Consider the following 25,849-nt stretch of genomic DNA (forward strand, 5'->3'; position numbering starts at 1 on the left):
GCTAATCTAGTTTCATCTGTTACCAACCCCTCTGAAGTCCCTGTGCAACACACACACACCCTCTTCCGTTCCCATGCACATATACTGGATTATTTTCATGTATATCCCAATAGTATCATTTTATCTACATATATTAAAAAGTGCATAAGAGCAAAGGGATGAATATATAAAATCAAAGAGGTTATTAGAAATTCTGTTATCACACATTTGAATTGAAAATATTAATCTGAACCATGATATATTTTCTCTTGAAAAATGCACATCCTGAACCCATCCACTTGAAAAGAATTTAAAACAATGACCAAACCAATTGCAACAGGCATCTATAAGTGTCTAGACTGTAGTCTCTAAATACCATTTCTCATTAATAGAAATCAGAGATTAATGGAAAAATGGCTGATTTCAGCTCTGGAGCATGAAATATACAGAATGAGCAGGTACCAAAAAGGAAGGATGCTAACAAAGATCACTACCGTCTAGTCTTGTCAAAATAAATTAAGATCCAACTTGAAGGAAGTCCTGCTAGCCAAAAATGGGGCAATTCTGAACTGCAATGTTTGAAAGACATAAAATGTTAAATCCATGAATTCATAATTATATTCTTTAAAAAGAGAAAGGTAACTAGTTAGTCCCCTTTGAAAAATATTAGGGAACCAATTCATTATTCTGAAAACTAGTAAATAAAAGAATGAAATATTAATCCTCTCCTTCCTTTATGAAATGTACCTCAGGATAACCCAATGGTTGGTGGCAGGCTTTTTAAAAATTAATTCCAGCTAATAAATGAAGAAGAAATAATAGCATTAGGTACATTTGTAACCCCACTGAAGTAATGGATCTAAGAAATAATTACTATTCAGTTGACAAAATCTAGGAGAAAAAACACTGAGAACTTTAAAATGAATGAATCAGGCTGACAGTCCCTGAACTACACCGATCAATCCTAATATCCCTAAGAGAGACAACCAGACACTGCCTACTGATATGAAGCAATAGGAAGCACACAACTCACCTCTAAAGTATTCTGGACAAAGAAAACAAAACTGGTTTTGATTGAATGACCAGTTTATAGAAAATACAGGGGACAGACGAGCATGTTAAACAACACTACAGTGAAATAATCAGCAAAATCCAGTATATAGGAACTTCTGCATGACAAATGACTACATTTTTTTCAATGACAATAAAAACAACAAAAAGAAAACTGTAAGAAACAAGAGAGAATTTACAGTTTAAAAGAGGCTTAAGAATACATCCACCAAAACAATGTGTGAACCGTGTCTGGAACCATTTTCTAGTAAACCAAATAGTTAAAAACAGAGGAGAGAAATACAACCAAGGAAATCTGAAGACTGACTTGATATTTGATGCTATTATTTAGGAATTATTATGTATTGTGGTTAGGATAAAAAAAAAAAAGGAACCCTTGATTCTTAGAAATATATATTGATATATGTACAGATAAAATATGTCTTGGATTTGTTTTGAAAAAATCTGGAGAGGGAAAGGAACAAGATTGGCCATATATTGATAATTACTGAAGGCAGGTGAGAATTACAAGGGTGTTCATTATACTATTTCTACACCTTTGTGTATGTTTAACTTTTTTCATAATAATTAAATTTTTAAAAAGTGGCAACTCTGACGTTAAGCAATCTAGATTTACATGAGTATTAGATACAGAATTCAAAATATTTTTGTCCTTCCCTAGGTGATATGCTTATCACAAAATATCACCCTTTGTTTATACTAAAGCCTCAATGGTGACAGGATATTGAATGAGACCTGGCCAGTCTTACCAGTAGAAAGGAGAAAAGAAATGTATACAACTGCTTGACCTCTATAAGATTCAAAGACCCATTTTAATGATAAATAGCTAGAATTTCTGTAACAGAGCTAGGATTTATTTCTTAAAAAATTTGAGGTAGATAATATATAATGGAATTTCTAAAAAGAAAAGAGTAAAATTAACTTAAGAATAATGGATTTAGGGCTTTTAGAAGAAATTACAAATGTCAGTGAGAAGCTGGGTCTGAGCATGTAAATTTAATCAAACAGATGGGGGAAACCTAGTAGTCAACTCCACTATGTCCACAGCCTCTAATAGTTACACTAACTTCAGCCTTGTCCCAAATTAAGTCAACCGTAACTGTAGATAGAGATGGCGGTAGTTCATGGTAGATTAATTTTCTTATGACAGGAAAAAAGACAGCACTCAAGTCAAATGGAAAGGTTCTTGGACAAGTCTGTAGGAGCTTGCCAAATGCCACAAAAGCTTTCATTATCTGATTCATATTAGTCCTCTTAATTTTCCCAGACTAAGAGCCCTCCCATTTCCAGAAAGTGAGCTTTATGTAAATGCAAATAAAATAAAAACAAGTATGTGCAGAGACTCTGCAGACTGAAAAAGCGCCTGTACATATTCTCCAGTTAATAGTAAAGTAAGGACAAAACTGAAGTTTTCTCTAATTGTGCCAAGAATACTGGTCAGGCTTCCACTAAGCCCTAACCTCCACAAGTTAATCAGTTTCAGGCAAACCACAGACCTCTTTTAGCTTCAGCCTCCTCATCTGCAAAATATGATAAAACCTGTCCTATCCTCTCCATGGAGATGTCATGAGAATCAAATAAGATGTATATAAATCCAGAAGAAAATTATAAAATACTACACACAAAAAAACAGACTAGCCAAAGTGAGAGAAAGCAGGGTCCATATGAATAACCTAAAAAAGGTACAGGAATAGCTGCTTCAAGAAATGAAACTGCTGGCTCAAGACATAGTGAATCCCATTGCTCAAAGACTTTAAGGCTATAATCTATAGAGAAATTAAATCTTTAAATCTAAATCAAATGCTGAAAGCTAGCTGAGGGAAACAAAAAAAGCCTTCTAACGAGAAGAGGAAGCATTTAAGCCAGGGATCTATGTCTCTGAAGTCACTGCTATGTAATTAGGTTGAAAAAGAATAAAAAAAACAAATATCCCAAACACGTTTTGCTAAAGATGAAAAAAAACTCTGAGAACTCAAATGAGCCAGCAAGGTGTACCATGGCTTTTACACTTTGAGGGTGACTACAATTCAGAGTGGTGGTGGTGGTGTGTGTGTCTGGGGGCAGAGGTAGTGTCAAAGAGAATGGGATAGTTTCTCTCTTCTCCCTGCTGCAGTCATCAATCTAATATTCCCTTTCTGAATTTCTTTCTTTGCTGCCCCATCCCACTCCACTTTCCATCTAAAGAATAGGGAACAGAACAGTGCTAATAGATGAAGAGAAAGAGGAATGGCATTTCTCCTCTATTTTAACTAATGTTTAAATTTTCAAGCAGGCAAGGTTGGTACTCGAGCTAAAGGAAAACCAGAGTCTTTAAGGTAATAAAGGGTGGAAAGGGAAGAGCCAGGATCAGTGTAAAACTAACATGATATCCAGCAATCCATGTGAGAATTAAAACTTTGGAATGGTGACAATCAGTGAAGATATGAATCACCTAAAATAACTGACAAGAGCAACCCTTCCATCTTTGGAAAAATGTATATCGAGTCTGTTTAAATAAAGTTTCATCTACATAGTATAAAATGTTCTGAGATATCAAGAATGTTATAATTATCTTCATTCATATCCACTGGAATTAGGTACTTTGATCAAAACTGAAAGATTTTAAGATACATTTTCAAGGTAACTTACCTGTAACTGCATGACCACATAGTTGAATCGGTCATTCCTCCCACAGCCAATAAATTTACAAACATGGTCTTTCCCTGGATAAAAGAAAGAAAACAGTGGAAAAGGTTATATTATGGTTTCTCATCTAAAAACATTAATAATTTGTTTTTCTGTATAATGTTTTATGATTGAATATAAAGGACCTGTCTTAAGAACCTTAAGGATAGGAAATTTGTATTATTCAAATTTTCTATCCATTTCCCCTCCAAATCCTACACTGCTCCTTGTATAATCACACAAATGTTTGTTGAATGAAATAAATACACACATGAATGAAGGAACAAATGAATAATTATTTATTTAGGAAGGAAAGAATTTAACAGGTTGTTTCAGATCAACATGCCCAGCCATTATACATATGAAAGCAAAGAATGGCAATAAATAAGAACTATGTTAGGAATATAAATCCTGCATTTTAGATATGGTCTGCCACTCACTATTATAAGACTTCAGTGAGTTACTTAATCTTTCTGTACCTCACTGATCTCAATTAGCTCCGTGGTTTTCAACCTGAATTCCACATGTGAAATCTAAGGAGGTGATTTTGCCGAGGGTGTAGAAAAAAGCAGAGGTGAAACAGGGAGAAATCAAGGGTCCTGTCCCTGATTCAACAAAAGCAAACAAAGATCTTAAAAGACGACCAAGACTGGTGGGTTCCAGAGCCAGAAAAGGGTGTCTGGCTAGAGCACAGTAAATGAATGAGATGGTGTGAGAGAAGCAGGCAGGCATCAGATCCTGGATAAGTAATCTGAACCACACATATAGATTACTGTTTTCCAACTCTGGCTGCTTATTAAAATCATTGGGGATACTTTCTGAGGATTCCTAAACTATATGCTGATTCAGAATCTGTGGGGGAAGATATAGGGTATGAGCTTTTAAAAAGTTCTTTAAATGATTCAAAAGTAGATGGGACATGGATGAATATTTGAAAATTATTGCTAGGTAATGAGAAACATCTAAAAAAATTTAAGATAAGGAAAAACGCACTTAAAACATTGCACTTTAGAACATCAGTGTGGTGGCAAGGAGGAGGAGAGACTATGGAAAGGTCAGTTCAGGAGGCAAGAAATGTCACACTGTAGATAGTTACAATACCTCAAGAGAGAGAATAAAGGTTTGAATCTTAAGTATTTTAATCTTAAGTAACCTTAAAAAATAGGATAAATCTGAGAAATATGAAAGATGTGTTTTTGACTAGAAATTGGTACAATTAAATGAAAAGCTGTACCAAAATAAGAGAATATAATAGGTTTTATAGATGCTAATGAACATCAGAATGTTGAGTTTGAGGATAACCAGTTGAACTGGGTAGATAGTGTAATTTCAAGCCTACTACTGAGACAAAAAGCTGAGCTCCAGAAATACACTGGGGAACCATGAGTTGATGGAAAATATATGGAACTACAAACACAGATGGAAGACTGACAAGTTGAAAGAAGAAAGAAGAAAAGAAGCCTAAGAATGGAATTCTAGAAAAAGCAACATTTAAAGTACAAGCAAAAATGTAAGTGCCCATAAAAAAAATAGTAATAGCCAGAGAGGTAGGAGGAAATTATGAGAAAGGGGTATAACAGAAACCAAAGGAAAAGAGCATTTTAAAGTGTAAGTGGCTGATGACAAGTGCTATATAGAAGGGCTGAGAAATGCTCATTAATATAAAAAATTAGGAGGTCACTAGTGAGTGAAAGGGGCAAGAGCCAGTCTATAATACATTAAATACCAAAAGGAATATGAGACAATGAGGGGAAACTGAAAAAGTTTGAGGAAGTCACAGAATAAGAGCTAGAAGGGCAAGATTTGGTAGGATGATGAGAAATACATCTCAGCATTCAAAAAGAGAAAGAGCATTTAGGGGGATCATTTAATAAACTATATAAATGTCTAATCAATGTACTATATATACTTGAAACTAATAAAATAAAATTTAAAAAAATATCTGTTTGCTGACTGATTTAAAATATAAACACAATCCAGACTTATTTTAATTGATAATTCCATACTGCTCTTTTCCATTTAGGTAATCACATTGTTCTCTCATTCTCTGTGCTTTGTCGAAGAGCAAGAATAGGTTCAATGGCAACAATAATTCACAATGTGTACAATACATGTTCATCACTTTACTTGTGTTTTACATATGTCTGAAAAACTGTTTCATCCAGTAAACTGCAGTAAGAATGGAAGGATAAAATTATGGTCAATTAGCAACTTACTCTTTTCCTCAGTTTCACAGAAACAATTAAAAAATCATTTAAAAGGTATTTTCCTCTTATTATCCATTCTTCAAGATGCCACCTTCCTATCATGTAACATTTAAATGTAGTATTTCTATTACAAAGACATTCAACCATCTACAAATGAAAGGCCACACCAGACTTAACTCCTCTTGGAATGCTTTTAAGATTTCTTTACAATAAAGTTATACTATTTATGTCTTGATACTAAAACCAAATTACTAACAGACAGACATGAAAAAACTGTACCCTTTATTGGGTCACCAAAACACAAAGTCAGTAGCAAATTTCTAGGACTCACATCTCCATTGTTTTAGATAAGAGCTTAATGAGCTCTTATCTCATACTTATAGCACAGTGCACTATTGCTTTTCTATTTCAGATATATGCAACTAATGAAACTACTTAAGAAACTTATTTCAATAAACATGTACAAGTTTTAAAAGCATGGAGAAACTACAATTTAATTGGAACAATAACTCTTCACCACCACTTAGAGCAATTGTTAAAATAAATTTTGTAAGAGCTAGCACAAACTGAGGTATCACTTCATGAGTACAGGGACCATAGCTATCTTGATCTGGTACCTACCACTATAGCTGGCAAATAGTGAAACACACGACCACTATCTATGAATGACAAAAAATTAATAGAAATAAGAACAGCTAAGAAAACATGCATACTAGGCAAGCATATTGTATCAGGTATTATATTAAGTGCTTTACATGATTTAATCCTCACAACTTAATAATGTAAGTATTATTATTTTCTTTATTTTTCAGAGGTAAAAATGGCAACTTCATGAGATTAAGTACTCTGTCCAAACCCAACAGCTGGAAAAGATGGAGCTGTTTGATTCGATAGCCTCTGTTCTTAATCCTTATAACATAAATAATTGAAACAGATTTTAAATTCAAGTAACACTCTGTCAATAAATATTAAAACTAAAAGGGAAATAGACTATGACAAAACACAGACAAGAAGACTTACTATGGGCCAAGTATAAAAGCAAGGCAATAGGAATACAAGATAAATTAAGATGCATGCCCTCAAAGAGTCCGGAGCCCAGATATGTAAACAAAAAATATATATAATATAGTATGATGAGCTCTATATTATAGACAAATTGCTATGGACACACAGAAGACTTGAAAATTTTGTTTATAAGGCTTTTCATGTATCAGATGAGAAGAGAATTCTAAGAGAAGAGAACCCATAAAGTCTGAAAGATCTAAGTTTATATGAATGATTAAAGAGTTAATAGGCTAGAGGGCTGGATAAGGGTTAAAAGGTGGGCTGAGGCAGGGAACAATCTGAGACAAGGAAAGTACTCTAAAGTCTTGTATATCACATAAAAGAATTCAGATTTGACTAATTATTAGATAATGGACTGAGGGAGGGGTAGTTCAAAGGTCTTCAAGCATAAGAGCTACATGATTTGGCTTGCATTTTGGAAAGGTAATACTATTTACCACTAGATGCTTATTTGTGGAAGAGATGAGGTCAATTAGGAGGTTAATACAATAGTTCAGGTAAAAATAAGGAAAGTTCAAATTAAAGCACTGCATGTGAGAATTTAAAGAGGAAAGATTTCGAATTATGGTTTAAGAGACAGAATAAACAGATTATGGAGAAGAGAGAGGGAGAAAGCGAATAAAGACTTTTAGCTTAAGCTATATTGATTGACAAGGTAAACTGCACTAATATACACCAAAACAAAAGTTATGGTGTATAAGAGAGGACAATGATTTCTACTTTGGGGATTTTATAATGATTTATCTATAGGACATGTAAATTGTATTTTGCACAGGGTACATACTGAGTGAATAGATGAATTTTTTATAACAGCTTTACTGAAACATTGTTAACGTGCCAAAAAAATCCACCTATTTAAAGTGTAAAAGTCAATGGTTTTTAGTAGATTTGCAAAGTTGTGCAATCACCACTACAATCAATATTAGAACATTTTCATCAGCCCTACCCCACTCCACCAAAAAAAAAAAAAAAACTATACCCTTTACTAGTTAGTCACTTCCCACTCTCACAGCCTCTACTTTCTCTCTCTATAGATTTGCCTTTGTGGACATTTCACATAAATGGAATCAGAGCTCTCTTCTTCTCTCTTTCTCCACCATCAGAGAACACAGAGAGAAAGCAGCTGTCTATAAACCAGGTAGTGGGCTCTCACCAGGAACCAAAGTGGCCGGCACTTTGATCTTCAACTTCCCAGCCTCTGGAACTGGGAGAAATAAATTTCTATTGCTTAAAAAGGAAGTCTTTTGTGACTGGCTTCTTTCACTAGGGTAATGTATTCAAAGTCCATGTTGTAGCATATATCAGTACTTCGTTTATTTTCATTGTTGATAATAATCTATTGGATAGATCACATTTTGTTTAGCCACTCATCAATTGATTGTCCATTTGAATTGTTTCCACTTTTTGGTTATTATGAATAATGCTGCTATGAACATGCATGTACACATTTTTATGTGGACACATGTTTTAATTTCTCATGGGTATGTAACTGGGAGTCGAACTGCTAGGTATATGACAATCTCACATTTAATCTTAAGCAGTCCATAGGAACTGCTGGAGTGTTTTCCAAAGGAGCTGTAGAACCTTACATTCTTCAGCAACATAGAAGGGTTCTAATTTTTCCCTATCCTGACCTACTCTTGTTATTTATATCTTTTTAACTGTAGTCATCCTAGATGGAGTGAAGTGGTATCTCATCATTGTTTTGACTTACTTTTCCATAATAACTAATGATGTTGAGCATCTTTTCATGTGCTTATTTGGCCATTTGTATATCTTGTTTGGAGAAATGTCTATTCAGATCCTTTGCTGATTTTTTTTCACTTGGGTTTTCTCTTTATTGAGCCATAAGAGTTCTTTAACTATCTTATAGTCTAGATAAAGTTCCATATCAGATGTATAATCTATAAATATTTTCTGTTGCTGAACTTCTTTATCAATTCTAATAATTTTTTAGTCAATTTTCTAGGATTTTCTACATATAAAATCAGGTCATCCACAACTAGAGATTGTTTCACTTCTTTCCAATCTGGGTGCATTTTATTTCATTTTCTTTACTTGAATAAAAAAAAAAAGTGCCAAGAGTAGAAATCCTTGTCCTGCTCCTTCTCTTTAGGGGAGTCAGTCTTTTTTAATAAATGTCCTTTATCAGGATGAAGAAATTCCCTTCTATTCCCAGTTTGTTGAGTATTTTAATCATGAAGAGGTACTGATTTTACTAAATGGGTCTTCTATGTCTATTGACATAATCATACAGTTTTTATCCTTTGTTCTATTGACACGGTGTATTATATAAATCGATTTTTCATATTTTGAGTCAACCTGGAATTCCCTGGATAAATCTCAGCTAGTCATGGTGAATAATTATTTTTATGTGTTACTGTTTGCTAGTGTTTTGCTGGGAATTTTTGCATCTAAACTCATAAGGAAACATTGGTTTGTAGTTTCTTTTCTTCTACCCTGGTTTTGGGTTTTGGTATCAGAGTAATATAGACCTCATAGAATGAACTGGAAAATGTTCCCTCCTTTTCTATTTTTTTGGGAAGAGTTTGTAAAAAAAAAAAAAAGTGTTAATTCTTCTTAGAAGCCATCTGGGCCTGGGCTTTCCACTGTGAGTAGTTGTTTTTTATTGTTATTACTTTGATCCCTTTACCTATTCAGATTTTTTATTTCTTCATGAGTCAGTTTTAGTAGTTTATGTCTTTATTAGAATTTGTCAATTTCATTTAAGTTATTTAATTTATTGCCATGTACTCCATAATATTTCCTTATTATAATCCTTTTTATCTTTGTGAGATTAGTAGAAATGTCCCTTCTTTCATTCCTTTAGCTCCAGAATTTCTGCTTGGTTCTTTTTTGTAATTTCAATCTCTTTGGTAAAGTGCTCCTTTGATTCATTAATTTTATTCCCGAGCTAACTGAACTGCCTTTCTAAGTTTTCTTGTATCTTGTTAATTCATGGCTGCAATCTTGAGTTCTCTGTAACTTAAATCACAGTCTTCCATGACTTTGGTTTCTGGAGACTTGTCATTTTCTTTCTGTGTTATCATGTTACCTTGGTTCATGGTACTTGATGGATTGTTCCTCTGCCTGTGCATTTGAGGTAATGAACTCTTTTCTTGTTTGATACCATTTTTATATTAACAATTTAATAGGCTGAAAATGAAAGGGCTTTCTTTTGTTTTCCAGTATATGGTGCTATAGCATCTACTAGAATTTTTTTTACCTATACTTCTTGCTGTATTTGTTTTACCTGTACTACTTGCACCTCTGAGGTCACAATGGGGGGCTGCTATGCAGTCATGGAAACTGGCAGCTGGATGACTGAGGTGGTAGGTGTCCCCACTGTGTCCAGGTCCTCTCAGTATTGGGGTGCCACCATGGTAGAGGGGGATGTGGAGCCTGCAGCACTGCTCCATTGTTCTTTATGGCTGCTGGCACCACTGTGCTGTAGCCCCTCTCCAGTGCTGCTACTGGATTCTGTCTCAATGTGGAGAGGAAAGAACTAGATTCTTTGAGCACCTTGAGTACCTACGCTACTTCTGTCCCTCTTACCCTTCACTGATCCACAATGTAGGGGCCACAGCCTGACTCCTCCACTACAGCCATGTTAGCTGGGGCTGCAGCAGGCACCAAACTGCATCTGCAGACACCATTCCCTGTTCTTCCCTGTTCAGTCTCTCACAGGCACTCCAATACACCCACCTTCAGATGTACCAATGCATGGATCTCTCGGTGTGTTTCTGTGTTGAGCTGAGAAACTTTTTTTGGATTATAGGTGTCTCACTTGTAAATTTACAAGGAGATATAAAGGGATCTTCTCACTCTGTCATGATGTTTCCTACGTCCTTAGTCCTGATTTTAGTAATTTGAGTCTGTTTTTTTCTTCATCTGTCTAGATAAAGGTTTTTAAATTTCTTTTAATAGAACCAACGTGTGGTTTTTGGGAGGCATTCTTCATTGTTTTTCTATTCTCTATTTTATATTAATTTCCACTGTAATCTTTATTATTTCCTTCCTCTACTTACATTAGGTTTAATTTGCTCTTCTCTTTCCAGTGTCATAAGATTAAAGGTTAGGTTATTTATTGGAGAGCTTTCTGACTTTTTACTATAGGTGTTTAGTGCTATAAATTTTCTTCTAAGCACTGTTTAAGCTATACCCAATCATTTATGAATCTGTAAAAAACCACTCTGAAATCTTAGAAGGTAAGGTCATTAATGCCATATACCACACAGAACAACACATCATTTTTCTTTGAGAGAAACACAAGACTGATGGAAAGTAAAAAGGCACTGGCTTAGAGTTAAATTGCAACTCTGCCACTTAATCATTATGGACCTTAAGCAAGTCTCAGTTTCCTCAGTAGAGCTATTGATGAAATTAAATGAAATAATATATTTAATAAAGCATTTATTTGATTAACTATCCAGCATACATTCCCCTTACTAACAGCATCCAAATTTTCCTTGGGGAATGATTTTCCTCAATTGTGTTACCTACTGTCTCAATGGTCTTGATTCATTCCCAGGTCCAAAGTTGGAAATTAATTGCTCAAAGCCAATCAGAGTAATCTAGAAATATCTCTTTTGTCATGGAGATCAGTTTGATGATGAGAAGAAAACTAGATAATCAAGGCCTAAGACAATGTATGACATCACTCTGACAAATACAACTGTTTCAGGGATGTTCTAATTAGAGCAAAACTCAATACTTTCAAATGATAATTATGAGAAGAGTTTTTTTAGAAAAGAAAAAAAAATGTATCTCCTTTCCAGTTGCTACCAGCAACCATCTCTCAACTGTAAAGGAAAACAGCATGAAGATAAAGTCCGCAATATAAAGAGATAATTACAGAAGAAAAAAGAAAGAAACAGATACATGCAAAAGAATGAAAACTAGACCCTATCTTATACCATACAGAAAAATCAACTCGAGACTCAATTAAATACTTGAACATAAGATCTGAAACCATAAAACTCACAGAAGAAAACAAAGGATGTAAGCTACATAGGTCTTGGCAATGATATTTTGGATTTGACACCAAAAGCAAAGACAACAAAAGCAAAAATAAACAAGTGGTACTTCATCAAACTAGAAAGCTTCTGCACAGCAAAGGAAACTATGAACAAAATAAAAGGCAACCTACAAAATGGGAGAAAATATTTGCAAATCATTTATCTGATTATAGGTTAATATCCAAAATATATAAAGAACTCATACAGCTCAGTAGCAAACAAATAAACAAAAAATCTGTTTAAAAAATGAAGAGGGGCGCTTATGAGACATTTTTCCAAAAAAGATATCAAATAGAACAGGTACATGAAAAGGTACTCAACATCACTAATTGTCAGGGAAGTACAAATCAAAACCATGATGAGATGTCACCTCACACCTGTTAGAATGGATATTATCAAAAAGATAAGAAATAACAAATGTTAGGAGGATGTAGAGAAAAGAGAACCTTGTGCACTTTTGATGGAAATGTAAATTGGTACTGCCACTATGGAAAACATTATAGAGGTTCCTCAAAAACTTAAAAATAGAACTAATATATGATCCAGAAATCCCCCTTCTAGGTATATATCTTAAGAAAACGAAATTACTATTCGAAGGGATATCTGGACCCCATTTTCAATGCAGCATTATTTACAATAGCCAAGACATTGAAACAAACTAAGCATCCATTGACAGATGAATGGACAAAGAACACATGGTGCGTGTATATATGTATATACACATATATATATAACAATATCATGAAGCCATTTGCAACAATATGTATGAATCTTGAGGGTATTATGCTAAGTGAAATATGTCAGATAGAGAAAGGCAAATATCTACCATATGATCTCATTTACATGTAGAATCTAAAAAACTAAATTCCCCAAAACAGAACAGATCAGTGGTTGCCAGAAGGAGGGAACAGAGGGTGGGGAAAATGGGTGAATATAGTCAAAAGGTACAACTTGCAGTTGTAAAATAAATAAGTCTTGGAAATATAATGTGCACCATGGTGACTATAATTAATAATACTGTATTGTTTATGTGAAAGTTGCTAAGATATTAGATCCTAAAAGTTCTCATAAGAAAAAAATTGTAACTATGTGAGGTGATAGATGTTAACTAAACTTGTAGTAATCATTTTGCATATGTACATATATCAAGTCATTATGTTGTACACCTTAACCTAATATAAAGTTATATGTCAATTATATCTCAGTAAAAGTAGGAAGGAAAAAAAGAGTCAGAATCCAGATTAAAATATACCTAAAGCCTATCCTACCTCTGGATCTTTCCGTTTGGTATGCATGTGCTCAAGACTACTTGAGCTAAGTAAGTATCCATTTTTTCACTTGCTAGCTTGTTACTTAATCTCTAAAAGCCACACAAGGAGTAACAATAGCATTTACTTTGAACAGTTATTGCACATATGAAATCAGCTAAGGTATATCTAATACTTAATATACTGCCATGGTATACAGGAAGTGCTCAATATGTACTCCTTATCATTAATCATTACCATTAAAGCTTAGTGATTAAGAGCACTAGTTTTAGAACACGACAGGTATAAGCTAACATCCTAGCTCTTCTATTTACCACTTTTGTGCCCATGAACAGATGAACCTCTCTTAGGCTCGATTTCTTCAATGATAAAAATGAGTAAAGTTGAGGTAAAAAATAAATCAAATAATATTTTTTTAAAACAATGCCTGGCATAGAAAAAATGTTAAATGGTTGCTAGCATCATCATTATACTATAGGTACAAATTGCTTCCCAAAGTGGTTGTACCAATTTATACTTCTATTTGGAACACAAGGGAGTTCCTATTTCTCTATGCTCAACCCTTAATACTGTCAGATTTCCCCCCTCAATCTAAATGAACTGGTATCTTACGATAATCTACATTTCTCTAATTACTAATGAGGTTCAGCATTTTTTTTATCATCCCCCTACTCATAAAGCATTTAACTAGAATCCTTTGCCTCTATGTTCTCTAAATACTTTAAGGCCCTTACTAGTTCCCTGTCACTATATTCTTCTTCTCCATATAATTGGTGCCACTTAACTCTCACTTTGAGACTCAAGCCTACCTCATTCTCTCCCTTAGGCTTAGCAGGAAACGTTTATGGAGCTCTACCCAGCACAATACTCTGGCTGCCATAATGCAACCATGTTTGCTGCTAGTCTTGTCCTGATCTCTCTCTTTGGTTCTGACAACTGAGCTTCTGCCTAGTTTTCCTTTTGTTCTCTTCTCAATTCTCTGATGGTCTCTGTATACATTTTTCTTTTTCATATATTTTATGCATTTTCTTTATAACTTATCATTCTGCAATGTCATTACTCATTCTCTCTATGTCAGTCTGGCTTGATTGTTAGCCTCTGAGGACAAAGACCATGCCTTCTTTATACCCCTAGTGCCTAGCCTAATGATTCAAATATACCCATGCCTGAGAAGGAAAGAAGGAAGAAAGAAAGAATGAGAATGATTGGTAAACTACCTAGTACCCTGGACTTTCTAGGGCTAAAGCCATTTTCTCCTCCACTGTCCTGTCCCTCTCCCACCTCCACAGGGCCAAATGTCAACCTCAGAATGACAAGCACCAGCTTGCCTTGTCATGTGTTTCAACTATCGTTTATAAACAACCTACTGGACTCCCCTGATGTTGACTGTCCCAATGGACTATCACCTATTCTCTACTGACCCAACTCATCTGATTCCACCTATTCTGTCAAATCTGACAATACTTTACCGGACCAGGCCAAACATGACCCATAATGTTACCACCCACACATTAGTCATAAGATAATCTCCCTAAAATATTGCTTTTATCACATCGTTTGTCTCCTCAAGAAACCATAAACAATAATCCCTAAAGAAATAAGATTAAAATGGTGAGCCTGGAATTCAGATTCATTCTACATTACTTATCAAACTTCATTTCCATCAGTTCTTCTGAATAAATTATATATTCTGATGAGGTGTAGTTCTTTATTTTCTCTCTCAAATGTTCTACTTCGTTTTTACCCACATTATTTCCCTCGACCTCATCTCCTCAAATTAAATACAATTCTTAATATCTAAATATCCCTGTAGGAGGTAATATCAACCAACTAACACTCAAGATTCAATTTTCAGACATTAACAAGTGAGTCACCTAGGAAGGTCCTGAAGGGGAAAAAATAAACAGGACAATTAACATAAGAGTTCCCTGAAGACAAATAAGAGCAACAGAGTCTGGTGCACAGATAGAATTTGAGAAAGAAGAAAAGTCAGCAAGGTAGCACTGATCACTAGGAGTCATAGGACCATAAGAAAATATAGGATGGAAATATATCAACAAATCAATTTTAACTTTCTGCTTATGTGTCTTTTATGTTTAAGAAATCCTCAAAAAGACAAAAGGAATCCTGAACATACAAACTAGATCCTTATTAACCACTCAAAATACTGCCATTAAAGCTTTTTATTACTCTTCTAGCTCTTAACCACTTTACCCAATAGGGAATGCTTGTGGTCTGTCATCAAGCTCTGCACCAAAGAGAAATAATCAGTGCTATCTCCACCTAAAAAAAAGACAATAAGAAGTAGACTCAATTTATATAGATAGACAATATCTATAGATACTGTAGCATGGTAGTACCTTGCTAGTCAAAAAGAGATGTTAACTATGATAATAGAAAAGGATATCTATTCATCTAAGGCAAATAAGTATAATAGTGGCAAATCCTTCTCTAGCTGCCCAAAGTCTTTTTTAAAAAAGTAAATATGCTGTATTCTAAACTAAATGCATATAACCTAATGAATCTTTTTGTTCTTATAATTTTGGATGATCATGTACTACTCTTGCTTTCAATTTAAAAGCTTAAAACTATGGCAGGTGGGGGCGGGTATGGTGGTCTAAACCCCAGCATTAAATATTAATAAGTAACAATATCATGCAAAAGGCAAGTCATTTTACAATATTTGTTGCTACAGGAAAAGTAAAACAATCAGAAAAAGGCATTAATCATTTTTTTTTAATCAAAAAGCCATTTAGTAATCAAACTAAAAGCTGAGTTAAAAAGTATCCCAAACCCACTAAAGGGACACTCTGGAATGTAAAGAACAAATACCTGGTCACTTACAAATTAGCAAACACTGAGATTCTGCAAATATGGACTATTATATTACCAAGGACACCACAAAACTAGTCTTAGCTTCCTTACCCATCTACAATTTACTCATATTTTCATATTTACCCACTCTTCACCAAAAACAAACAAAACACCCACCCTAATAATGACGACTCATGAAATATCTACACCATGGGAGATAAAAAATATAAACCTAGATCCTGTTCTCAAAGAATTTACGATCTTGTTGAACTTATTACAAGACTAATACAGACAACATAATATCAAATGATAGCTTATAAAAACAAAGAATAAGCATTACAAAGAAATCAAAAGATTAATTGGATTAGAATGCATCATAGAGCTTGGAGCTTGACTAAATTAACTTGACAGTGATATAAAAAGAAGAAAGAGGTATCCTCTCAACCAAGTCCCCAGGAAAAAATAATTCAGTCAAGGAATCTAACATGCAAAAGCTCCTATCAGTTCTAATGACACTGCCCATCTAACAATATTTTAGGTTCTAAGTAGCTCACCAGGAGCCAAAGGCAGAAGGAAGTTTTCAAACCATCAAAGGGAATCCCATCATTTAAACAATGACCAATTTAAAACTACCAGGCTTTTGTGGTTAGAATGAAAGAGGGGGAAAAAAGAGCACAGTTTCATCACCCTATCTGCTTTTAAAATGTACTTATTACAAAAAATGTATGAAAGAATGAATACATGTAAAAATACATGTAAAGATAAAGAATTAGGGGACCACTCTAAGAGGTCCAATATCTGCATTACAGGTTCCAGAAGAGAAGACAGAGAAAATAGAGGGGTGGAGATCACCAAGAAAAACCTTCAGATTGCCAGTTTGAAGAAACAAAACTAAATTTAAAACACACACACACACACACACACACACACACACACACACACACACACACTGCCCAAATCATGATATTCATTGGAGAAAAGAAAAACTTAAAAGTTGCTAAGGTAACAAGACTCATAATGGAATTTCACTTCTCAATCGCAACAGTAAATTTGAAGACTAATTTCTGAAGTAAAATTATTTTCAATCCAGAATTCTATATCGAGCCAGTTTTCCATTTAAACATCAGAGTAAAATAAAAACACTTTCAGACATGCACGAGAGGTCTCAAAAATATACTTCCCATGCACCTTTTACTAAGAAAGCTAGTAGAGGAGTGTTTCCCTAAAATGAGAATAAGTGAAAAAAAGAAAGGGATTTAACAAGGCATACAATATGGAAAAGAAAAGGGAATCCTCAGGAAGATATTAAGAGGCGATCCAAGTATGACAGTTGTGAACACAGAGAATAACTAGGCATGACTGGTGCAGACTAGGAGGGTCATGGAAAGATTTCTCTAAGAAGAAGAAATTAAGAGTTGCTGTATGTTATCAGCAGTTCTTTCTTTTTTATTGCTGAATTGTATTCCACTGTATTACAGTTGATTTATCCATTCACTCTGTGAAGGACATACTTTTTGGAATAAAGAATAAAGCTGATATAGTCATGTGCATGCTTTATATTAAAATGAATTTTAATTTCTCTAAAATAAATGCCTAGGAGTGGGATTGCTAGGTCACACAGTAAATTCATATTTAACATATGGTAAGTATATGTTTAATTATCTTCTAGAGGAGCTGTATCATTTTGTATCCCCACCAGCAAAGTGTGAAGGTTCCAGTTGCTCCATATCTTTGTCAATATTTGATACTGTCAACCGTTTGGATTTGCCACTGTAATGGATATACAGTGATAAGTCGTCATGGTTTTAATTTGCATTCCCCTAATGCCTAGTTATGTTAAACATTTTTTTATGAGCTGATCTGCTACTCTATATTCTCTTTGACAAAACCTATGAAACTATTAATTGGATTGTTTGCTTTTGGTTGAGTTTTCAGAGTTTTTTTACATAGTCTACATATAAGTCCTTTGCAGGTATGTGATTTGCAAGTATTTTCTTCCAGTCTATCATTTGCCTTTTCATTCTCTGAATAGTGTCTTTCTCAAGCAAAGTTTCTGATTTGATGAAGTCCAAATCATCAATTTCTTCTTTACTGAGTCATGCTTTTGGTGTCACACGAAAAACAGCCTACACTCAGGTCACAAAGATTTTCTCCTATGTTTTCTTCTAAAAGATATATAGCTTTATAGTTCACATTTAGATGTGTGGTACATTTTTGTTCATTTTCGTATAATATGCGTGGTTTAGGTCGAGGTTCATTATCTTTGTATGTGGCTGTCTAACTGTTCCAACACTGCTTATTGAAAAGATTATTTTTTCCCACTTTGAAACTTTGTAAAAAAATTATTGGCTATATTTGTGTGGGTCTATTTCTGGAATCTATATTCTATTTCATTGATCTACATGACTGTCCCTTTGCCAACACCACAGTCTTGATCATGGTAGCTCTGTACTGAGTTTTAAAATCATGTAGTTCGATTTTTCCAACATTTTTCTTTTTTAAAATTGTTTTGGCTATTCTAGGTCCTTGGCCTTTTTATGGAAATTTTAGACTCAGTTGCTCTATAACCACAAACAGTGCTGTTGGAATTTTTCTTGGTATTGTGTTAAATGTAAAAACTATATGGAGATTCAACATCTTTACTATAGTGAATCTTCTAATTCATGAATACTGCACGTCTCTCCACTTGCTTAAATCTTCTCTGATTATTTTTAATCAGGGTTTTATAGTTTTCAGCATAGAGATCTATACATATTTTACTAACTTAAAATCTAAATATTTCATCTTGGGGAAGTTATTATAAATTTTTTAAATTATTTTCAATTGTTTATCATTAGTATATAGAAATATGATTGTTTTTTGTGGGTTGATTTTGAATCACTTGCTAAACTCATTTATCCTAGGAATTTTTTTTGTGAGGACTCCTTGGGATTATCTACACAATCATGCCATCTACAAATAGAGATGGTTTTATTTCTTCCTTTCCAATCTACATACCATTATTTCTTTGAATATTTTTTGCTGCACCACATTCATTCTCTTCTCATTCTGGGTCTCTTGATGACACAATGTTAGATCTGATGATAGTTTCGTGGGTTCCCAAGACTATTTGTTTTTTTAATCTTTTTTTTTTTTCCTGGTGTTCAAACTGAATGATTTCTATTGATTTATTTTCAAGTTCACTGACTAATCTGTTGTGTCCACTCTGATACTGAGCCCATCCAGTAAGTTTTTTATTTCCATTATTGTATTTAGTTCTAAAGTTTCCATTTAGTTCTTTATATCTTCTATTTCTTTGCTGAGCCTTTGTATCTTCCCACTCATTCCTGGAACATGGTCATTATAGTTGATTTTAAGAGTCTTTGAGATAATTTTAACATCTGTGTAATCCTGGCATTGGGATCTCTTTTCTGTCTTTTCCCATGTGAGTTCAGATTTTTCTGGTTCTTTTTAAGCAAAGTAATTCTAGATTGTATTCTGGACTTTTTGAATATTGTTATGAGACTCTGGGTTTTACCTAAGTCTCACTGAGAATGTTGGTGTTTTTGTTTTAGCCAATAATTGACTCAGGTGGGTTCACACTTCAAGTTCTGACCTGTCTTCTGTGGGTTGTTTCCAATTTCGATTCAGTTATATGCTTTACAACTGTCCCACGTAGTGTCCAGTTTGGTGATCTATCCCACAATTCAGACCTCAACATTTATGTATGCTGTTTAGAATAAGCTCATGTGTGCCCAGCTTAGAAGTCCACTCAGCAATCTTTAAGCAACTTTAAGTGGTCAGTTTCCCAAGATCCTCATTCTCCTGCAGTCTTCTGGTTCTCTAGGACTCCCCTTCTCCAGCCTTCCAGGAGAAAGCTGGGGCTTCATTAACTCCATTCTGCTGTGTACTTCCCAAGGCTGTATTAGAAGTCAAAGTCAAACAAAAGAAGAGCAAAAGGAGAAGAAAAGCAATGGGGTTTTCTCCACTCTCTTGAGACCATAGCTCCTTCAATTTGAGAGGTAAGTTTCCCTCCCTCTGAGATTTAGGCTCTTGCCTACCCCCATTGAGGCCACAGCAGCCACTGCTAAGCACTGCTTGAGGCCTGGGGTGCAAGAGAATGAAGAAAAGGAAAAAAAGAAGAAAAAAGAAAGTATGTAGGATTGCCACATTTTCTCTGAGCATTAAAAGACCCCTTTCCCACTCCTTGAGTTAGAACTAGAAGACTTCTCCTGGTGCTTTTTCTGTCCACGTTAATAACGCTCACTTCCAAGTTTCAGGATACATTAGGTTCAGGCTGGGACGTACTGGAAGAAAAAAATGGTAAACTCACCGCCAGTTTGGTGGTACTTTGAATTCTGGTCTTCTTCCCCAATGTGCCTCCTACTATTTATTTTTCAGAGTCCTCAAATAGCCACTCCAAGCATTCTGTCCAGGTTTTACAGCTGTATTCAGTGGGAAAGACAGGGTGAAGTGTGCTTACTCCATCTTATCTGGAACCAGAACCTGGACTACTGTTTTTCATAATGAACTTTGTAGAACTGATTAATTATTTAAACTATTTGTATAACTTTGATTATAAATTAAAAATTGAAAACAAATACATCCTGTAATAACCTTACTGAGGAAAACGAAGAGGCAAGTTAATAGGGTCACATTTTTTTTAAGCATATATACTTTTGGATATTACATGCTTAGGAAAAAAGTGAAGTTCTTAATTCTACTTGCCCTATTTATTTAAATATTATTTTACCCATGGATTTTTATAAATATGAGGGCTGTTATCAACTTTTTAAAAAAGAAAATAAAAATAGGAGTTATCCAGTGTATGAGACAGAGGAAGTAAACTGCAGATAAGAGGCCATAAACTGTTTAAGAAACTGAAAAAGCTCAGGATGACCAACATTTTGGTGTAGGCCCAACAATTTCAAGAAAAGAGGCTAGAAAAGCAGAAAGGAGTCAATCCAAGTTCTTGTATGCAATGTTAAGATGCAAAGACTTTACCTGAGAAAAGGAAGGCCCTGAAATGTTTTAGCAAAAGTGGAGGAGTGACATGATCCAATCGATGTATCTGAAGGATCACTCCAGCTACAGAACACAATGGTAGACGGAAAACGAGTCTTATTATCTGAATCTATGGGGATATACCATGTTGCAGAACAGTATATATACAGTATGATTCCACATGCTGTTGGGGGATGTGGGTAAAGGAGGGAGGGAGATTTTACACACACACACACACACACACACACACACACACACACACAATCATATCATTATAAATGTTGGTATATAATGGTATGATTATATACCCACATATATAATCATATGATTTTATATGTGATCATGTATATCATATATACACATATATGTGTGTGGATATATTATAATATGTACAAATGTTTCTAGGGAAAAAAACACAAGAAACCAGTAACGGTTAACTTTGGAGAAAGAAAATGAGGGGCTAAAAGAAAGGAAAATTTTATTTTTTACTTTATTCTTGTTTGATTTTTAAATTTTTTACCGTGAATACTTACATCCTTAAAAAAGGTTGTAAACAAAATGGAGGAAAGTCTTCCGCATAAATTAGATAAAAGGTAGATATAAGATATTAAAATAAGACAAGTACGAATGAGTCTAGCATTTAAGCAGCACTATTTCTAGTATATAGTAAGCACTTAAACACTGCTTCAAATCTCCCCACAAATAAGATATTACCAAGCATTTATAAAGTAAGTTCACAACTCAAAACAACTTTTTAATTAAATTATACTACACTACATTGCACTAATTTACCATGTATTTTCAAGCATGCAGAAATTTAAAGAGACAATAAGAATGAATTTTGAGTTATGATGATTACATTACATTTTTACCATAAAAGAAATTTTTGCATTATTCTTTTCAATTTCTGAAGCACTGGCAGGTATAAAGGGAAAAAGTAAAAGATCCTCTCCTATCCTGGTTCCTCTAACTCCAACACCCAAACATAACCATTCCCAATTCCCAGACTTGTATACATAAAGCACATATAAATATAAGTATGTATATATATACAAAGACATACACAGATACATTATATTCTATTTCAAGGATATGGATCTCTGCTCCTTTTATTATAATCTAGTCCTAGTCTATTTCCAATGTGTCATTTTCTAAACCCAAACAGGGTAATGAATAAACAAATCCCCAAGCTAGCAGATATTAAATCTTCCAAGATGAACATATCTGTTCAAGTATGTTAAAACGAACATACTTGAACAGATGAAGTTCTCAGAGATCTCCTAACACCCTTTGACAAAAGAGATGAACCTTAACCAGGGCAAGTAAAATGATTTAGGGAGAAAGAATGCATAGGTTGAAACAAAAGGGCAAGTGATAAATTAAAGGATATGATGATAGGTAAGAGTTTACCCCTAACTTTTTATGTCACAGAGTTTATGCTCTCCCATAAAAGGAGTTATCAGAGATCTTATAACACCCTTTGATGAAACATATAAACCTTAACGAGGGCAAGCAACTCTGAAATAACTTTCATAAAGTCTTCTATATGGTAAAAAAAATTACATATTTCTTAAATTCTTATGACTGGGAAAAAGGAGTAGTCATACTTTGCAGAAGTAGCTGGAGACTTCCAGAGAAGAAGGCATACTTGCTCTACTGTAATAGTAGCCCTTCTTCTCAACTCTCAGAGCTTGTACTCTGTAGTCTCCAAGGCAAAAATGAAATCTAGGACCAATACTTAAAGGTAAAAAAAAAAAAAAAAAAAAAAGCCCATAATGAAGTGAAGCACTAAAATGGGACAGAAAGGCAGGACAACTTTCAAGTCACTCAATGATTTAGGTAGCGATTTTTAAACACCACAAGTTTCATTAGATTGAAGACATTATAGAGGGAACACACATAAGAATTAGTGAGAAATCTAATCTACAGAATATTTTTAAAGAAAAACTATTTTTACTCTTTGGTATATGCTTAGATACCAATTGGAAGCAAGTAAAAATATAAACCGTAAAGATCCTGAGAAGACTTCCTTTAATGAAAAGGTATATTAAATATAAATTATATTAATTTTACAATATTCTGAATTCCCAAAACATTAGACTCACCTACATGGAAAGCTAAAAGGCTTCTAAATCATATAGAAATCATCTTCTGGAAGATCCAAATGATTGTCTTTTATAACAGTAAAGAGCTGAATCTAAGCCCTAGTCATACAAAGGTGACTTTATCAACTAGTATTTATGATATTCTTTAACAAATTATTTCAGAACCTCAATATTTCTTTTTCTTATCAAAAAACTAAAACAATGAACTTTATGAAAAATATAACAATCAGAAATAGAAGAGTTATGTTATCTTATTCTCCCACATTTCCATTTACAAATATATGCTATCACCAAATAAAAATATACTTTATCATTTTGCCACTGAACATATGTCAAATTAAATTATATGTAATTCCTGCCCTTTAAGAGGCTTACTATTTAAAAGAGAACACAAATGTATTTTTAAAGTAAAATAAACAAAATGCAAGTTGGAAAGTCCATAGAAGAACAAACCAGGCAAAATCTAGAACTTACTTACTTAAATCTATTGAGAAAAATGTATTGGCCCCAATAACAACCCTAGCATGCCCATATGTGGTTCCAATTGTTTTTCAATACAAGGAAACAGGACCTCATGGAGGAATAGGTTCCTCATTCCAACCATAGTACAGGGAAAGTTCAAGGAAAGCCTGAAACATGCTACATCAGAAAGCAAGAATAACAACAAAGAACACGCAGGTAGTATTTCAGAAGGACAAAGCAGCCAACTTGAAGGGGCTTCCACTAACCAAAGATGTGAAAATTTGAGCATCAAAAGGATAATTGCAATGGGTTGATATTACATACATAAAAATCCATGAGCCCATGGTGATACCCCCCCCCCAAAAAAAAAAAAAAACAAGTCACTGGTCACATAAGGGCACAACTTATTACTCTAAAATATGGTTGATAAAAGGGAAGAAAAATCAAGTCTTTATCCCGTTCTTCCCATGGTAACATATATTTCAGGAAGAACAGACACCTGATTAAAGTTCTATTTTATAGAATAATTTCAGTTCAGAAATTTGGAAGGAAGGAAAAAAAATCTGAAAAATCACCATTTTGTAATCCCTATGGAAACAATGGATCTACTCAATGTACTCTTGCCAACAAACATGAATCTCATCAAGCCTCTATATCTAACTACCACTTCACAGGAAACATGGAAAACAGAAAAACATATTAATAGACACCACAAGGATATGAACATATTAATAGACACCACAAGGATATGAAGGCTAAATCCAAAATTTGAACTATTCCATCACACTAAGAACTTCAACAGTTTCTTTAACTAAATGGCACCCCAGACCCCCCCAAAAAGAAAAAAAAGGGTGGGAGAACTCTTATATATAGATTGAGAGACTTAAGAGATATGTCAACCAAATGTAATGTGCCTGTTGCGTATGTGAATCTTGATTAGAAAAAGTCAACTGTGAAAGGATATTTTTGAGACATTGAGAAAAATTAAACACTGCTAGATTTTAGATTGTATTCAGAAATAATTTTGTCAGGTGTTTAAGACTATTGTGTTCATGCTTTTTTTTTTTTTAAAGAGTCCCTTAATGTAAACTATGAACTTTAGTCAATAACAATGTATTAATATTGGTTCACCAATTGTAACAAATGTACCACATTAATGCAAGACATTAATGATAGGGAAGACTGAGGTGAGGGGAATATGAGAACTCAATTTTCTGCTCTATTTTTCTGTAAACCTAAAACAGTTCTAAAAAGTAAAGTTAAAGAAAAACTGGAACATGGGCTTCCTCTCCAATGAGGTTCTTTAATCCAATCTTAAAACTGGTCAGCTGAGGAGTTTCCACAGTTCATTATTTCTTACCTTTCAATAATACAGATCCCCTCAATTTTCCTAAAGTTTAATAAAAACTACTTCTAATATGTTCTCATGTCATTTTTTTTGTCTGTGTGTGACAATAAGAGGCTAAGACTTTCTATGTTCCAACAGATACAATTTAATGGATTCACAAAATCATCAATCATCAACAAAGCTCTTAAAGGCACAGTAATGTCTGTCAAATTTTAATATATCTCCAAACCTCCCGCCCCCTAAATACACTTCAACGCCACATATGCCTTGTCTGGTAATTCATCGCTCTATAAAATAAAAAATTTTTCATTTAAAAAAATCCCTCATCTATTACATAAATACTAAAGTATTTATAGATAAAATGATGTCTAAAATTTCTTTTCACACACTCCAGCAAGGTGGGGAAAAGTGTTAAAGGAGTAGGATACAGATGCAACAAGATTGGACAAATGCTGCTAGTTATTGAAACAAAATAATGAATACATGAATGTTCATTATATAATGCTCTATTTTTTGTATATTTGAAATCTTTCATAACAAAAAATTAGGGGAAAAAGCAAATTTAAAATTTGCCTGTCTCACTTGCAGGATTCTAGATACGTAGCAAATTGTAAGATTGGAATGGAAATATAACTTTAAAAAAAATATTGATAGTAGGTTCCTGAGGTATTGCAGAATTACTAGTGATCAATTTGAAATCACAGGACAGAGGTTCTTCCTTCTTGTCACAGCACTGCACATAAAACTGAATTTATTTTTTTTTAAGTGGTATGGTTAAGATACACCTCAAGAAATCATAAAAATGGAGAAGTGAAGAAATCATAATAAAATATTTAAGATGGGAGAATAACTAATCTAACAGACT

General features: G+C 33.9%; 1 protein-coding gene across 4 annotated transcripts in view; it reads right to left on the minus strand.

Moving 5' to 3' along the window:
- TTBK2 (tau tubulin kinase 2) overlaps positions 1-25,849 on the minus strand; it is a 116,443-nt gene that overhangs the window by 57,138 nt on the left and 33,456 nt on the right. For 2 of the 4 annotated variants that reach the window (XM_016144943.2, XM_016144947.2), the window contains 2 exons: positions 20,399-20,510; positions 3,679-3,752 (listed from right to left, as the gene is read on the minus strand). In XM_016144943.2, the coding sequence (XP_016000429.2) occupies positions 3,679-3,690 (12 nt within the window). In that variant the 5' untranslated portion in view covers positions 3,691-3,752; positions 20,399-20,510. Of the gene's footprint in view, positions 1-3,678; positions 3,753-20,398; positions 20,511-21,069; positions 21,154-25,849 lie in introns of all 4 variants that reach the window. The other 2 variants (XM_016144946.2, XM_016144941.2) reach the window with 2 other exon arrangements.

Source organism: Rousettus aegyptiacus, unplaced genomic scaffold (assembly GCF_014176215.1).
Source record: "Rousettus aegyptiacus isolate mRouAeg1 unplaced genomic scaffold, mRouAeg1.p scaffold_m13_p_3, whole genome shotgun sequence".
Classification (NCBI taxonomy): domain Eukaryota; kingdom Metazoa; phylum Chordata; class Mammalia; order Chiroptera; family Pteropodidae; genus Rousettus; species Rousettus aegyptiacus.